Source organism: Bufo bufo, chromosome 8 (genome assembly GCF_905171765.1).
Source record: "Bufo bufo chromosome 8, aBufBuf1.1, whole genome shotgun sequence".
In the NCBI taxonomy this organism is placed as follows: Eukaryota; Metazoa; Chordata; class Amphibia; order Anura; family Bufonidae; genus Bufo; species Bufo bufo.
In genome coordinates this window covers 39,828,326-39,845,555 of record NC_053396.1, presented here as the reverse complement: position 1 = coordinate 39,845,555, position 17,230 = coordinate 39,828,326, and the positions used below count along the sequence as shown (strand labels likewise).

At 47.8% G+C, this 17,230-nt stretch overlaps 2 protein-coding genes across 3 annotated transcripts in view; one reads left to right on the top strand and one right to left on the bottom strand.

The window, feature by feature from the left end:
* The window catches only part of MRRF (mitochondrial ribosome recycling factor), a 25,119-nt gene extending 11,507 nt beyond the window's left edge, over window positions 1–13,612 (bottom strand). The window contains exons 1-2 of one of the 2 annotated variants that reach the window (XM_040442388.1): window positions 13,533–13,612; window positions 2,292–2,464 (exon numbers count right to left, since the gene is read on the bottom strand). In XM_040442388.1, coding sequence (XP_040298322.1) covers window positions 2,292–2,445 — 154 coding nt within the window. In that variant the 5' untranslated portion in view covers window positions 2,446–2,464; window positions 13,533–13,612. Of the gene's footprint in view, window positions 1–2,291; window positions 2,465–13,364; window positions 13,447–13,532 lie in introns of those variants that run through there. The other variant, XM_040442387.1, reaches the window with a different exon arrangement.
* The window catches only part of RBM18 (RNA binding motif protein 18), a 24,071-nt gene continuing 20,410 nt past the window's right edge, over window positions 13,570–17,230 (top strand). Inside the window, exon 1 of the mRNA XM_040442390.1 lies at window positions 13,570–13,673. The gene's annotated coding sequence lies outside the window, so the exon portion shown is untranslated. The remainder of the gene's footprint in view (window positions 13,674–17,230) is intronic.

Here is a 17,230-nt window from a genome sequence, read left to right as displayed (position 1 = left end):
ATCGGCCGATATTGAGGATTTTGACCGTTATCGGTATCGGCATCTATTTTACCGATATTCCGATAACGTATTGGGAACACAGAACGCGCTGCTCTCAGCGCGTTCTGTGTTCCCTCAGCAGCACAGGGAAGAAGGAAGCAGTGTCTCCTCCCCCTGTGCTGCTGCTGCCGCCAATGGCAGGAGAGAAGACAAGAGGAGGGGCGGGGCTGTGGCCGCTGCGCCACCAATGAAGATGAGTCTTTCATTAATTCATATACAGGAGGCGGGAGCTGGCTGCAGAATCACATAGCCGGCTCCCGACCTCTATGAACGGCAGCTGCGGTCCGCGGTAGTTAACCCCTTAGGTGCCGCGGATCGCAGCTACCGCTCATAGAGGTCGGGAGCCGGCTATGTGATTCTGCAGCCAGCTCCCGCCTCCTGTATATGAATGAGAGACTTATCTTCATTGGTGGCGCAGTGTGCCCCCCCCCCCAAGCCCCCCAGTATTAATCATTGGTGGCGCAGTGCGCCCCCCACCCCCATCCCAATAGTAAAAACATTGGTGGCGCAGTGCGCGCCCCCCCTCCCCCAGTATTAATCATTGGTGGCAGTGGCCACAGGATCCCCTCTCCCCTGCTCCTCCGACCGGAGCCCCAGCTGTGTAATCCTGGGGCTCCGATCGGTTACCATGGCAGCCAGGACGCTATTGAAGCCCTGGCTGCCATGTTCAGCTCCATGCTGCTGTGTGCACAGAGCACAGAGCAGCAGGGACAGTGTGAGATCCTATTCACCCTGATAGAGATCTATCAGGGTGAATAGGACAAGGGTTCTAGTCCCTAAGGGGGCTAAAAGTTAGTAAAAAAAAAAAACCACAAAAATATTAAGTATAAATGAAAAAGATTTACAAAAAAAAAATTATAATACACATTAACAATAAACATATTAATTTTCAGCAGATTTGTGTAGGAAAATGTTTTTTTTTCTCAAAAATAAAAATACCCAGAATATCGGTATAAATTATAGGCTATCGGCCTGAAAGTTGACAAATTATCGGTATCGGCCCTAAAAAATCTATATCGGTCGATCCCTACTGACGGGCATGGAGGCTCTATTCGTGTACATGTAAAAGTCACTATCCCTCAGATCAGATGACCAGTAGATGTCCAGGATAATGGTAACCCATTGCTGCAAAGGAACTCGGGGTGAACCAGACAGGTGATATCTGCTGCTCTAGAGCCAACATATACCCATAAATTATAATAAATATAGGGGGAGATTTATCAAACTGGTGTAAAGCAGAACTGACTTAGTTGCCCATAGCAACCAATCAGATCCCACCTTTCATTACTAACAGCTCTTTTGGAAAATGAAAGGTAGAATCTGAGACAGCGTTTTTCCTGTCACCTATCCTTGCATCATGTAATTTTCATTTTAAATCATGTGCTGCAATACTGACTGGCACACAGGTACATCAGGTGTCCGGGAAGGTTTTAGACCGGTCTCAGCTCTCTAGGATGTACCGTTCCTGAGATCTTCCCAAAAAATGCAAATATGGCACCATCACATGACCTGCATTAGCCAATAGAAGCCCACAGGTTTTTCACTCATATCCCAACTGCCATACCAGTGGTCACATGATTTTTATCAGCCAATAAAAGCTTGCAGGTCCTTCAGTCTCGACATACACACAGTTTTACACCAGGTTTCCATAACAACCAGCCATTTTTCTTCACTGCTATAGGTCACCTTTAACGGGGCAGGGCGCTGTGGATGACACGGTTAAGGGGGCGGGGTGTTGTGGAGGTCACAGCTAAGGGGCAGTCTGCTATGGAGGTCAGTGTTAAGGGGGCGGGGTGTTGTGGAGGTCACAGTTAAGGGGGCGGGGTGTTGTGGAGGTCAGTGTTAAGGGGGCGGGGTGTTGTGAAGGTCACAGTTAAGGGGGCGGGGTGTTGTGGAGGTCAGTGTTAAGGGGGCGGGGTGTTGTGGAGGTCATTGTTGATATCTTTTAGCGACACACACAAACATTATATGAAATAGTGGAAATATACCAGTGCGAAGCCGGGTCATCCTGCTAGTTTATTATACTTTATAGGTATATGTTGGCTCGATTTTTTTAGTTTTTTGTAGGTTATATGATTTGGAGCGGAATTTCTGGGTAAAAAGCTGAATAAATCCTGACAGGACTCTTTGGAGAGATGGGAAGAGTCCTGATTACCCCACCCACACCCAGGATGATTGACAACTTTCAGTTTGGGGAGAACTGTCAATCATCATGTGTGGGACTCTCACTGGTACATGTCTCCGTCTCATACCTTTACTGCTTTTTGTAGCAAGATGTCTGCTGAGAAGTGTGATGTGATGATCCTGCTGTGGGACAACCAGCGAGGTCTTCAATATGCCCGGTGTGGCGGTGCCCCTCAGCCGCTGCAGTACAGGACGAAGTCTTCCTACACACTTCAACGCCATGGCTGAATCAAAGCTTCGCCTGCAGAGACGAAAAGTGGAACTTTACCTCAGAGTCATATACACAGCGCAAATGTTACTATAGTCAGAAAAGGTGATTGATTGTCCATGTCCACTGGGGGAGGGCATAACGTACTACAGTGGTATGTAAATGATGGTCCCTCACCTTCCTTGCTCTTGCTAGCACAAAAGATCTTCATTTTCTTTTTAAAGGGGTTGTCCGCTTTTGAAATACCTTTTTTTGTTTGATGGATTCCCCCCAAAAAGCTGATGTCTGGCTTCCTATGGTGGACTCCATGGACTGTCACTAATTAAAATGCCAGCCTAAAATAATCTTGTTGCCAGTGCTGATCGCTTTCCTAGGACTATTAGATGGGTAAATTCACTGAAATTTTGCCGACTGTCCCATTCATCTGAACGAGGCTAGCGGAAACCCTTCTGCTTGTTACCAGAACAACTCCATTCAGTTGTATGAAACAGATTTAGCCATATCTGCAATGTGTGAATATACTCTAAAAGGCTGGCCAGATCAGATGTTGGCCAAAGCCGCTGATTTTGATGGGACAGACCATCACCTAATGTGTATGGAGCTCCCTGATTCATGGAGAGGATGCAGGTGTCTGACAGCGGCTTTCTCCCCTCTCCATTTCAGACACAAGCATGCTCAGCCGGGCTGGGCTTGGAAGAGAGATCAGTTGGCCAAATACTTGTTCTGCCGACAGCCATCTAATGACTATGGTCGGCCTCCGGGTCACAACTGTCGCACCCAAACAACCCGACACTGAGGTGTAGCCTAGTGAGATGCCACTAACGTCTATGAGGAGCCCCTTATGGAGGCCACACGCATTCAATAAGGCCCCTTGCAGATGAGCGCGAGCGGATTAGGTGCGGATGCGTTCAGTGAAAAATACACGATTTCTCAAGTAAGTTCATTCAGTTTTGTATGAGATTGCGTTCAGATGTTCAGTTTTTATCGCGCGGATGCAATGCACATTGATGCATTTTTCACGCGCATGATAAACCAAAGGTTTACAAACAACATCTCTTAGCAACCATCTGTAAAAAACGGATCGCATCCGCACTTGCTTGCGGATGCTATGCGATTTTCACGCAGCCCCTTCACTTTTATGGGGCCAGGGCTGCGTGAAAAATGCAGAATATAAAACATGCTGTGATTTTCACGCAACGCACAAGTGATGCGTGAAAACCAACGCTCATGTACACAGACCCATTGAAATAAATGGTTCCGGGTTCAGTGCGGGGGCGCAATGCGTTCACATCACGCATTGCACCCGCACGGAATACTTGCTCGTGTGAAAGAGGCCTAACTGTCAGCCGAACAATCAGCCATCTCTCCCGACTACCTCCCTGCATCTCCATACACATTCAATAGAAAGAAGCTGCTGTCGGACATCTCAGACGGGGCTTATCTCGAGAGAGAACAAAAGGATCGGGCAAAAATATTCAGGTCGCCTTATCTCCCACAATATCATTTGTCGGGGGAGAGTTCGGAGCTCCCCACCAGTGGCGTCTCTAGCTTTCAAATTTTGGGGGGGCACACTGGGGGCCAGGACAAAAGTAGGGGGGGCAGCAATAACAATGATACATTTACACAAGTACGCTTAGAAATGCTGCAATACTTTAACCAATACCTAAAACCGCAACAGGGAAGAAAAGTCCAGCTGTCTGTGGATGACACTTTTATAGAGAGGGGGATCTGTGGATGACACTGCTATGGGGGGGGATCTGTGGATGACACTGCTATGGGGGGGGATCTGTGGATGCCACATACCGTATATATATAGCATCTTATGCTATATGTGTCATCCACAGATCCACCCCATGACAGTGTCATCCACAGATCCACCCCATGACAGTGTCATCCACAGATCTCCCTCCCTATAACAGTGTCATCCACAGATCTCCCTCCCCGCCTCTCACAGGAGTGTACATATATAAAATAAACATATTTCACATGAACACTTACAGTTACTTGGCTTGGCCCTTGGGGATCTCGGACGCCACTTCAACACTTTGGCCGGGGGCTCGGCGGAGCTGATGTTGTGTTTTATCCTAATGAGAAAGATTTCATAATAAGGATTTGGAGAAGGGGCAGAGGGATAGCAGAGCAGGGAGAGGCTGGTGCTGCTACTAGGGGGTCATACCTATATCGTGCCCCAGTAAATGCCCCCATTGTGCTCCTCTCCCCCCTTCCTGCTAGTGCCCCCCATAATGTACCAGTATAAAATGCCCCATATATCGTGCCCCAGTAGATGCCCTCAGTGTCCCCCATAATTTGCCCTCAGTATAAAATACCTCTTCTTAGTGCCCCCCGTAGATGACTCCATAGTACTCCTGTCTCCCCTTCTCCATAGTACCCACCATAATGTGTCCCAGTATAAAATGCTACTGTACAGAGCCCCCCATATAAAACACCCCTTCTTTGTGGCCTCAGTAGATGCACCTATAGTGCCCACCAATAATGTGCCAGTAATAAGTGCCCTCAATAACGTGCCACTGCCAGTAACAAAAGCCCCCCAATGTGCCAGTAATAAGCCCCCATCACGTGCCAGTAACAAGAGCCCCCATCACGTGCCAGTAATAAGCCCCCCATCACGTGCCAGTAATAAGCCCCCCATCACGTGCCAGTAGTAAGCCCCCCATCACGTGCCAGTAATAAGCCCCCCATCACGTGCCAGTAATAAGCCCCCCATCACGTGCCAGTAATAAGCCCCCCCATTACGTGCCAGTATTAAGCCCCCCCCATCATGTGCCAGTATTAAGCCCCCCCCATCATGTGCCAGTATTAAGCCCCCCCCATCATGTGCCAGTATTAAGCCCCCCCATCATGTGCCAGTATTAAGTCCCCCATCATGTGCTAGTATTAAGTCCCCCCCATCACGTGCCAGTAATAAGCCCCCCATCACGTGCCAGTAATAAGCCCCCCATCTCGTGCCAGTAATAAGCCCCCATCACGTGCCAGTAATAAGCCCCCCCCATTACGTGCTAGTAATAAGCCCCCCATCACGTGCCAGTAATAAGCCCCCCATCATGTGCCAGTAATAAGCCCCCCATCATGTGCCAGTAATAAGCCCCCCCATTACGTGCCAGTAATAAGCCCCCCCATTACGTGCCAGTATTAAGCCCCCCCATCATGTGCCAGTATTAAGCCCCCCCATCATGTGCCAGTAATAAGCCCCCCCATCATGTGCCAGTATTAAGTCCACCCCATCATGTGCCAGTATTAAGTCCCCCCATCATGTGCCAATATTAAGTCCCCCCATCATCATGTGCCAGTATTAAGTCCCCCCCCATTGTAATACGCCCCCCCCATTGTAATAAGTCCCCCCCATCATGTGCCAGTATTAAGTCCGTCTAACCCCCCCCCATTGTGCCAGTAACACTATTGTAAAAAAAAACAAAAAAAAACACATACTTACCTCAGTGTCAGCGATGCGATGCAGACTCTTCCTGTGTCCCGTGCTGTAAGGCTCAGGCGGCGCGATGACGTCATCGCCCCGCCTGCGCCGGCCTCTGATAGGCTGCCGGCCTAGTGCCTGCAGCCTATCAGAGGAAGGGGAAGGGACACGCCTCTCCCTCCCCTGCACCTCGGCTGGCACAGGCAGATTACAATGGAGATGAGCGCAATGGAAGCGCTCATCTCCCTGTGCCCGGCGGCGACAGCTCACTTGGGGGGGGCACAGCATGATGTAGGGGGGGCCGTGGCCCCCTCTGGCCCCCCCCTGGCGACTGCTCCCCACACACATTAGACTGTCGGCCAAACCTGCCATTTTTGGCAGATTGGCCCGACAATACACTACTGTGTATGCGGGCCTATAGACCATTATCTGCAGTACTACACGAGTAGTAGAGCAAATAAGAAGTCCACATTGGTATTTTTTATTTTCTTACTGTCCCCCATTCCCCCGCTGTCAGCATTTAAAGCTGCACTGAAATACACTGTCAGGACTGCTGTGCATGCGCACATGAGTTCTCTCCTTTATGTTAGCACAGCAATCCTGACTGCGTATTTCAGAGATGCTTTTATTGGGGACAGCAGGACTCCTTATCTGCTCTACTACTCCTGTTACTGCACATAACAGTCCAAGATCGTGGTGACAGATTCCCTTCAAAGGGGTTTCCCGGAAGTAAAATCTGAACAGTGGGGGGTCCAACATCCAGCACTGCCACCAATCATCTGAGGCGCTCTGGTGAGAGTTGCAGCCTCCTCACAGCATACCATACATTGGCTATGCTAGATACTGCAGCCCAGGCCCATTCACTTGAAACAGAACTTTACACAGGCCATGTGACCAATGAACGTGACGTCTCTGGCCTAGGAAGAGACTGCAGCACAGCTGATCAGCAGGAGGTGCAGGAAGTTGGACCTCCAGTGATCAGATTTTGATGACCTATCCCAAGGACCGGTCATCTACATTGTACTCCTGGAAAACCCCTTTAACCACCCATACGCTTTTTTGCGGCGGCCCAGTCTAAGCGCTGCATGGGTCCCCCTGCTCTAACAGTCCAGACCGGCAGGAGTGCCGATCCGGGCTGTTTAACACTTTACATGCTTCGGGCAATGGTGTCCGCTACATATAAAGTGCTGACAGAGGGAGCGGACTCCCTCTGTTTCCCATCGGCACCCCACAAATGTGATCGTGGGGTGCCGATGTGTGTGAAGGCTGGCTGGGGTCTCATAAAGGCCCCATACCAGCCTTGAGTAATTTCCAGCAGGCTGTGCCTCTCTGGTGCAGCCTGCTGGTCAATATCAAAATAGCACTGACATTAAAATGCAATGCACTATAGGGACAAAAAAAAAAGTAATAAAAACAAACAAAAAAAAACACATTTATTCAATGAAAAAAAATCCCATAAAAAAATTACGCTTTTTTCCATTGAAAATACGCATTACAATGAAAAAAATTGCCAAAAAAATCCTCCCCCATATGTTTGGTATTGCCATGTCCGTAACGACCCAGACTACATAAATATCACGTAAATTATCTCCTACGGTGAACGCTGTAAAAAAATTAATAAAAAAAAAGACTGAATTGCTAATTTATTCTTAGTTGCCACCGAAAAAACGTAATAACAAGCAATCAAAAAGCGCCATTTACCCCAAAATTTTACCAATGAAAAATACAAGTCGTCCCGCAAAAATCAAACCCTCACACAACTCCATAGAAAGAAAAATAAAAACATTATGGGTCTTGGTAAGCGGCAATGCAGAAACATTTTTTTCTTTTTTAAAAAAAAGGGGTTTTAGTGCAAAAAAGTTGTAAAACGCAAAAAAATAAACTATGTATTTGGTATCACTGTAAATGTAATCGTACTGACCCAGATAATAAAGATATAATGTTATTTATACCTAAAAATGAAATAAAATTTTAAAACGCAGTGGCAGTATTGCTGTTTTTTCCATCTCCCACCCAGAAAGAGTAAATAAAATGTAATCAGAAAGTTATGCGGACCCCTAAATGGCGCCATTAAAAACTACAACTTGTCCCGCAAAAAACAAGACCTCAAAAGCTATATAGCCGAAAAAATCTAAAGGTTGTAGCTCTTGGAACGCGACAATGAAAAAAGGAAGAAAAACGCTTGGTCATTAAGGCTACTGTCACTCTCGCGTTTGGTGCGGATCCGTCTTGTATCTGCACAGATGGATCCGCACCGATAATCCAAACGCTTGTATCCGTTCAGAACTGATCCATTTGCATTATTCATTAAAAAAAAAAGTCTGAGTCAAAACGGATCCGTTTTGACTTACATTGAAAGTCAATGGGGCACGGATCTGTTTTCAATTGCACCATACTGTGTCAGTGAAAAACGGATCCGTCCCCATTGACTTACTTTGTAAGTCAGGACGGATCCGTTTGGCTCTGCATCGTCAGACGGACACCAAAACGCTGCAAGCTGCGTTTTAGTGAACGTCTAAAAAACGCAAAGGAGACCAAACGCAGCCAAATTGATGCATTCTGAACGGATCCTTATCCATTCAGAATGCATTGGGGCTGAACTGATACGTTTTGGGAAGCTTGTGAGAGCCCTGAGACGGATCTCACAAGCGGACCCAGAAACGCCAGTGTGAAAGTAGCCTTAGGCCCAAAACAGGCTGGTCACTAAGGGGTTAACTACAATGATCCAATATGTCATGTCCGGACATTTAGCTGGCCCCCTGGCGTCTTCCTGCATGCGCTGCATCTCCAATTAGCAGAGCCAGGGCACTCTGTGTGTATATATATATAAACACACATTATACTGTTCTCTGTAATATATATATATACAGTGGCGGAAATAATTATTTGACCCCTCACTGATTTTGTAAGTTTGTCCAATGACAAAGAAATGAAAAGTCTCAGAACAGTATCATTTCAATGGTAGGTTTATTGTAACAGTGGCAGATAGCACATCAAAAGGAAAATCGAAAAAATAACTTTAAATAAAAGATAGCAACTGATTTGCATTTCATTGAGTGAAATAAGTATTTGAACCCCTACCAACCATTAAGAGTTCTGGCTCCCACAGAGTGGTTAGACACTTCTACTCAATTAGTCACCCTCATTAAGGACACCTGTCTTAACTAGTCACCTGTATAAAAGACACCTGTCCACAGAATCAATCAATCAAGCAGACTCCAAACTCTCCAACATGGGAAAGACCAAAGAGCTGTCCAAGGATGTCAGAGACAAAATTGTAGACCTGCACAAGGCTGGAATGGGCTACAAAACCATTAGCAAGAAGCTGGGAGAGAAGGTGACAACTGTTGGTGCGATTGTTCGAAAATGGAAGGAGCACAAAATGACCATCAATCGACCTCGCTCTGGGGCTCCACGCAAGATCTCACCTCGTGGGGTGTCAATGGTTCTGAGAAAGGTGAAAAAGCATCCTAGAACTACACGGGAGGAGTTAGTTAATGACCTCAAATTAGCAGGGACCACAGTCACCAAGAAAACCATTGGAAACACATTACACCGCAATGGATTAAAATCCTGCAGGGCTCGCAAGGTCCCCCTGCTCAGGAAGGCACATGTGCAGGCCCGTCTGAAGTTTGCCAATGAACACCTGAATGATTCAGAGAGTGACTGGGAGAAGGTGCTGTGGTCTGATGAGACCAAAATAGAGCTCTTTGGCATTAACTCAACTCGCTGTGTTTGGAGGAAGAAAAATGCTGCCTATGACCCCCAAAACACCGTCCCCACCGTCAAGCATGGGGGTGGAAACATTTTGCTTTGGGGGTGTTTTTCTGCTAAGGGCACAGGACAACTTATTCGCATAAACGGGAAAATGGACGGAGCCATGTATCGTGAAATCCTGAGCGACAACCTCCTTCCCTCTGCCAGGAAACTGAAAATGGGTCGTGGATGGGTGTTCCAGCACGACAATGACCCAAAACATACAGCAAAGGCAACAAAGGAGTGGCTCAAGAAGAAGCACATTAAGGTCATGGAGTGGCCTAGTCAGTCTCCGGACCTTAATCCAATCGAAAACCTATGGAGGGAGCTCAAGCTCAGAGTTGCACAGAGACAGCCTCGAAACCTTAGGGATTTAGAGATGATCTGCAAAGAGGAGTGGACCAACATTCCTCCTAAAATGTGCGCAAACTTGGTCATCAATTACAAGAAACGTTTGACCTCTGTGCTTGCAAACAAGGGTTTTTCCACCAAGTATTAAGTCTTTTTTTGTTAGAGGGTTCAAATACTTATTTCACTCAATGAAATGCAAATCAGTTGCTATCTTTTATTTAAAGTTATTTTTTCGATTTTCCTTTTGATGTGCTATCTGCCACTGTTACAATAAACCTACCATTGAAATGATACTGTTCTGAGACTTTTCATTTCTTTGTCATTGGACAAACTTACAAAATCAGTGAGGGGTCAAATAATTATTTCCCCCACTGTATATATATATATATATATATATATATATATATATATATATATGTAGTGCACTGTCCTCTGTAGTATACATATACTGTCCTCAATACTATATATACACAGTATATCGTCCTCTGTAGTATATATATATATATATATACACACACACAGTGTACTATCCTCTGTAGTAGATATATGTATACAGTATACTGTCCTCTGTAGTGTATATACAGTATACTGTCCTCCGTAGTGTATATGTACAGTATACTGTCCTAAGTAGTATGTACATACAGTATACTGTCCTCTGCAGTATATATACACAGTATACCATCCTCTGTAATATATATATATATATATATATATATATATATATACACACACAGTGTACTATCCTCTGTAGTAGATATATGTATATAGTATATTGTCCTCTGTAGTGTATATATACAGTATACTGTCCTTAGTATGTACATACAGTATACTGTCCTCTGTAGTGTATATATATATTATACTGTCCATTGTAGTGTATATACAAAGTATACGGTCCTCTGACTGTGACCGTTCCAATACCGACCCCTGAGGTACCCCACTAATTGACTCCTCCAATACTGTCCCCTGTGGTACCCCACTAGTGACGGTGACCCCTCCAATAGTGTCCCCTGAGGTACCCCACTAGTGAAGGTGATCCCTCTAATACTGACCCCTGTGGTACCCCACTAGTGAAGGTGATCCCTCCAATACTGACCCCTGTGGTACCCCACTAGTGACGGTGACCCCTCCAATAGTGTCCCCTGTGGTACCCCACTAGTGATGGTGACCCCTCCAATAGTGTCCCCTGAGGTACCCCACTAGTGAAGGTGACCCCTCCAATACTGACCCCTGTGGTACCCCACTAGTGACGGTGATCCCTCCAATACTGACCCCTGTGGTACCCCACTAGTGACGGTGACCTCTCCAATACTAACCCCTGTGGTACCCCACTAGTGACGGTGATCCCTCCAATACTGACCCCTGTGGTACCCCACTAGTGACGGTGACCCCTCCAATAGTGTCCCCTGTGGTACCCCACTAGTGATGGTGACCCCTCCAATAGTGTCCCCTGAGGTACCCCACTAGTGAAGGTGACCCCTCCAATACTGACCCCTGTGGTACCCCACTAGTGACGGTGATCCCTCCAATACTGACCCCTGTGGTACCCCACTAGTGACGGTGACCTCTCCAATACTAACCCCTGTGGTACCCCACTAGTGACGGTGATCCCTCCAATACTGACCCCTGTGGTACCCCACTAGTGACGGTGATCCCTCCAATACTGACCCCTGTGGTACCCCACTAGTGACGGTGATCCCTCCAATACTAACCCCTGTGGTACCCCACTAGTGACGGTGATCCCTCCAATACTGACCCCTGTGGTACCCCACTAGTGACGGTGATCCCTCCAATACTGACCGCTGTGGTACCCCACTAGTGACGGTGATCCCTCCAATACTGACCCCTGTGGTACCCCACTAGTGACGGTGACCCCTCCAATACTGACCCCTGTGGTACCCCACTAGTGACGGTGATCCCTCCAATACTGACCCCTGTGGTACCCCACTAGTGACGGTGATCCCTCCAATACTGACCCCTGTGGTACCCCACTAGTGACGGTGATCCCTCCAATACTAACCCCTGTGGTACCCCACTAGTGATGGTGACCCCTCCAATAGTGTCCCCTGAGGTACCCCACTAGTGAAGGTGACCCCTCCAATACTGACCCCTGTGGTACCCCACTAGTGACGGTGATCCCTCCAATACTGACCCCTGTGGTACCCCACTAGTGACGGTGACCTCTCCAATACTAACCCCTGTGGTACCCCACTAGTGACGGTGATCCCTCCAATACTGACCCCTGTGGTACCCCACTAGTGACGGTGACCCCTCCAATAGTGTCCCCTGTGGTACCCCACTAGTGATGGTGACCCCTCCAATAGTGTCCCCTGAGGTACCCCACTAGTGAAGGTGACCCCTCCAATACTGACCCCTGTGGTACCCCACTAGTGACGGTGATCCCTCCAATACTGACCCCTGTGGTACCCCACTAGTGACGGTGACCTCTCCAATACTAACCCCTGTGGTACCCCACTAGTGACGGTGATCCCTCCAATACTGACCCCTGTGGTACCCCACTAGTGACGGTGATCCCTCCAATACTGACCCCTGTGGTACCCCACTAGTGACGGTGATCCCTCCAATACTAACCCCTGTGGTACCCCACTAGTGACGGTGATCCCTCCAATACTGACCCCTGTGGTACCCCACTAGTGACGGTGATCCCTCCAATACTGACCGCTGTGGTACCCCACTAGTGACGGTGATCCCTCCAATACTGACCCCTGTGGTACCCCACTAGTGACGGTGACCCCTCCAATACTGACCCCTGTGGTACCCCACTAGTGACGGTGATCCCTCCAATACTGACCCCTGTGGTACCCCACTAGTGACGGTGATCCCTCCAATACTGACCCCTGTGGTACCCCACTAGTGACGGTGATCCCTCCAATACTAACCCCTGTGGTACCCCACTAGTGACGGTGATCCCTCCAATACTGGCCCCTGTGGTACGCCACTAGTGACGGTGATCCCTCCAATACTGACCCCTGTGGTACCCCACTAGTGACGGTGACCTCTCCAATACTGACCCCTGTGGTACCCCACTAGTGACGGTGATCCCTCCAATACTAACCCCTGTGGTACCCCACTAGTGACGGTGATCCCTCCAATACTGACCCCTGTGGTACCCACTAGTTATGGTGATCCCTCCAATACTAACCCCTGTGGTACCCCACTAGTGACGGTGATCCCTCCAATACTGACCCCTGTGGTACCCCACTAGTGACGGTGACCCCTCCAATACTGACCCCTGTGGTACCCCACTAGTGACGGTGACCCAATCATAGTATGTTCCAATAATTACCAACCCGTTTCACTCATCTCTAATCTGAGCCAATGCATCAGAACACAATAATGATTGCTCAATAAAGTTTGCATTGTGCACAAAAAATGTACATTTTGCTTACAATCCCATGGACTGCAGAGATGAAAGTGACATGGAGGGAGTCCTGTCCGAGGGCTCAGGTTACACGTGTCACATACAGGAGTCAGTACAATATAAGACTATATACAGGAGCTGAATAATAAGAAGATACATGGAGTAGATCTCCTCCTCACCCTTACCTCTCACTGTCAATTGGGGCTCGGCTGGGGCCGCTACGTCATCACAATGCGCCGGGACCAGGCGGTGTCGCCTCCTGCTGACGTCAGAGGTGCTCGGCTGGTAGGATGATCGGGAGCCTGGAACCGAGCGGACGTTTCCGGGTAAATATGGGACACGCACTGCGGGCGGAGAGCTCGTATGTGGCGGGAGACTGCGGAGCAGCACCGCGGCCTCCTGGCGGCCTCATTCCTACCGTTTACCGGCAGCACGGTACCGGACAGGGTTCACTTGCCGGTGACTTGCAATGGACAAGTACCGTGAAGAAACCGCTGTCACTAACGCCCGTGTGAATCTCTGGCTTATGATAAGCGGAGGGAATAGGTTGGGGATTTACACAACTAACCATTACTAGTGAGATCCGATAATAGCCTGCAGTTCTGCGCCACTAACCAGCAGGGGGCGCCAGCAGATCACAACATTGTTACTAGCCCCAGGTGACAGCTGACCCTCCCCCAGGGCAATGAAAGGGCACTTCCATCATGTAGTCCTATCACCTATCGTCAGGATAGGTCATCAATATCTGATCAGTGGGGGTCCGACTCCCGGCAGCCCTGCCAATCAGCTGCTTGAAGAGACTGTTGCGTTCCAGTGACATCACTTCTATCAGTCACATGACCCGAGGATAGATCAAAAGTATTAAATACCAAGAAAACACATTTAAAGGGGTTGTCTGGGTTCAGAGCTGAACCTGGACATTATCCCCTTCTTGCCCCACTCATCCTCCCTGATATGATCATCGGAGCTTTTCGTGATGTGATGCTCTCCTTTGCCAAGTTTTTTTTTGGAAATCTGTTGACATACCGGGCTCTTCATGGGTAAGCTCGGCGGAGGCTTCCGCCTAGCAGTGAGCCCCGTGACCTCATCGGCAGTAATAGGCGGCCTTTAGCGCCGCCCTAGCCTATAAAACGGCTTAGGGTACTTTAACACTAGCGTTATTCTTTTCCGGCATTGAGTTCCGTCCTAGGGGCTCTATACCGGAAAAGAACTGATCAGTTTTATCCTAATGCATTCTGCATGGAGAGCAATCCGTTCAGGATGCATCAGGATGTCTGCAGTTCAGTCTTTTTGCCATTTCAGGACGGAGATAATACGGCAGCGTGCTACGGTTTTATCTCCTGCCAAAATTCTGGAAGACATGCCGGATTCGGCATTAATGTACATTGAAATGTATCAGTGCCGCAATGCCGGATTCGTCCTTCCGGTCTGCACATAAAAATGTGGGGGGAAAAAACGGATCCGTTTGTCCGTATGACAAAAGGACAGATGGATCCGTGCTTGCAATGCATTTGTGAGACGGATCTGGATCCGTCTACAAATGCTGTCTGTTTGCATGCAGATTGCCGGATCACTCTTCCGCATGTGTGAAAGTACCCTTAGGCGGGGCTGAAGCCCTCCCATCAGAGCCGGTGACGTCACCGGGAACACTGCTGGGCAGAAGCCTCCACCTAGCAGTGTAAAAATATACACAAAGAAGCCTGTGCCCTGAGCGACACAGCGCAGGACAAGGGAGCGCATCGGAGCATGGAGTGCGCAATGCTCATATCAGGGGGGCTGCCTGGGTGCAGCTCTGAGCCTGGACAACCCCTTTAACAGCCTATATGTGAATTTTCTATGGATTTTTGTAGAAAAAGCAGGTGAATGGTTTATAATATCAAATTAACCATACACCGAATCCTGTAGTATATAGTACATCTGTTATGTACTGTGTATGTAGTAAGCATGCGTGTATGTCACTTGTGCTGTGTATGTAGTAAGCATGCGTGTATGTCACTTGTGCTCTGTATGTAGTAACAATGCGTGTATGTCACTTGTGCTGTGTATGTAGTAAGCATGCGTGTATGTCACTTGTGCTGTGTATGTAGTAAGCATGCGTGTATGTCACTTGTGCTGTGTATGTAGTAAGCATGCGTGTATGTCACTTGTGCTGTGTATGTAGTAACAATGCGTGTATGTCACTTGTGCTGTGTATGTAGTAAGCATGCGTGTATGTCACTTGTGCTGTGGATGTAGTAAGCATGCGTGTATGTCACTTGTGCTGTGGATGTAGTAAGCATGCGTGTATGTCACTTGTGCTGTGGATGTAGTAAGCATGCGTGTATGTCACTTGTGCTGTGGATGTAGTAAGCATGCGTGTATGTCACTTGTGCTGTGTATGTAGTAAGCATGCGTGTATGTCACTTGTGCTGTGGATGTAGTAAGCATGCGTGTATGTCACTTGTGCTGTGGATGTAGTAAGCATGCGTGTATGTCACTTGTGCTGTGGATGTAGTAAGCATGCTTGTATGTCACTTGTGCTGTGGATGTAGTGAGCATGCGTGTATGTCACTTGTGCTGTGGATGTAGTAAGCATGCGTGTATGTCACTTGTGCTGTGGATGTAGTAAGCATGCGTGTATGTCACTTGTGCTGTGGATGTAGTAAGCATGCGTGTATGTCACTTGTGCTGCGGATGTAGTAAGCATGCGTGTATGTCACTTGTGCTGCGGATGTAGTAAGCATGCGTGTATGTCACTTGTGCTGCTTATGTAGTAAGCATGCGTGTATGTCACTTGTGCTGCGGATGTAGTAAGCATGCGTGTATGTCACTTGTGCTGTGTATGTAGTAAGCATGCGTGTATGTCACTTGTGCTGCGGATGTAGTAAGCATGCGTGTATGTCACTTGTGCTGTGGATGTAGTAAGCATGCGTGTATGTCACTTGTGCTGTGTATGTAGTAAGCATGCGTGTATGTCACTTTTGCTGTGTATGTAGTAAGCATGCGTGTATGTCACTTGTGCTGTGTATGTAGTAAGCATGCGTGTATGTCACTTGTGCTGTGTATGTAGTAAGCATGCGTGTATTTCACTTTTGCTGTGTATGTAGTAAGCATGCGTGTATGTCACTTGTGCTGTGTATGTAGTAAGCATGCGTGTATGTCACTTGTGCTGTGTATGTAGTAAGCATGCGTGTATGTCACTTGTGCTGCGGATGTAGTAAGCATGCGTGTATGTCACTTGTGCTGCGGATGTAGTAAGCATGCGTGTATTTCACTTTTGCTGTGTATGTAGTAAGCATGCGTGTATGTCACTTTTGCTGTGTATGTAGTAAGCATGCGTGTATGTCACTTGTGCTGTGTATGTAGTAAGCATGCGTGTATGTCACTTGTGCTGTGTATGTAGTAAGCATGCGTGTATTTCACTTTTGCTGTGTATGTAGTAAGCATGCGTGTATGTCACTTGTGCTGTGTATGTAGTAAGCATGCGTGTATGTCACTTGTGCTGTGTATGTAGTAAGCATGCGTGTATGTCACTTGTGCTGCGGATGTAGTAAGCATGCGTGTATGTCACTTGTGCTGCGGATGTAGTAAGCATGCGTGTATTTCACTTTTGCTGTGTATGTAGTAAGCATGCGTGTATGTCACTTGTGCTGTGTATGTAGTAAGCATGCGTGTATGTCACTTGTGCTGTGTATGTAGTAAGCATGCGTGTATGTCACTTGTGCTGCGGATGTAGTAAGCATGCGTGTATGTCACTTGTGCTGCGGATGTAGTAAGCATGCGTGTATGTCACTTGTGCTGTGGATGTAGTAAGCATGCGTGTATGTCACTTGTGCTGCGGATGTAGTAAGCATGCGTGTATGTCACTTGTGCTGCGGATGTAGTAAGCATGCGTGTATGTCAC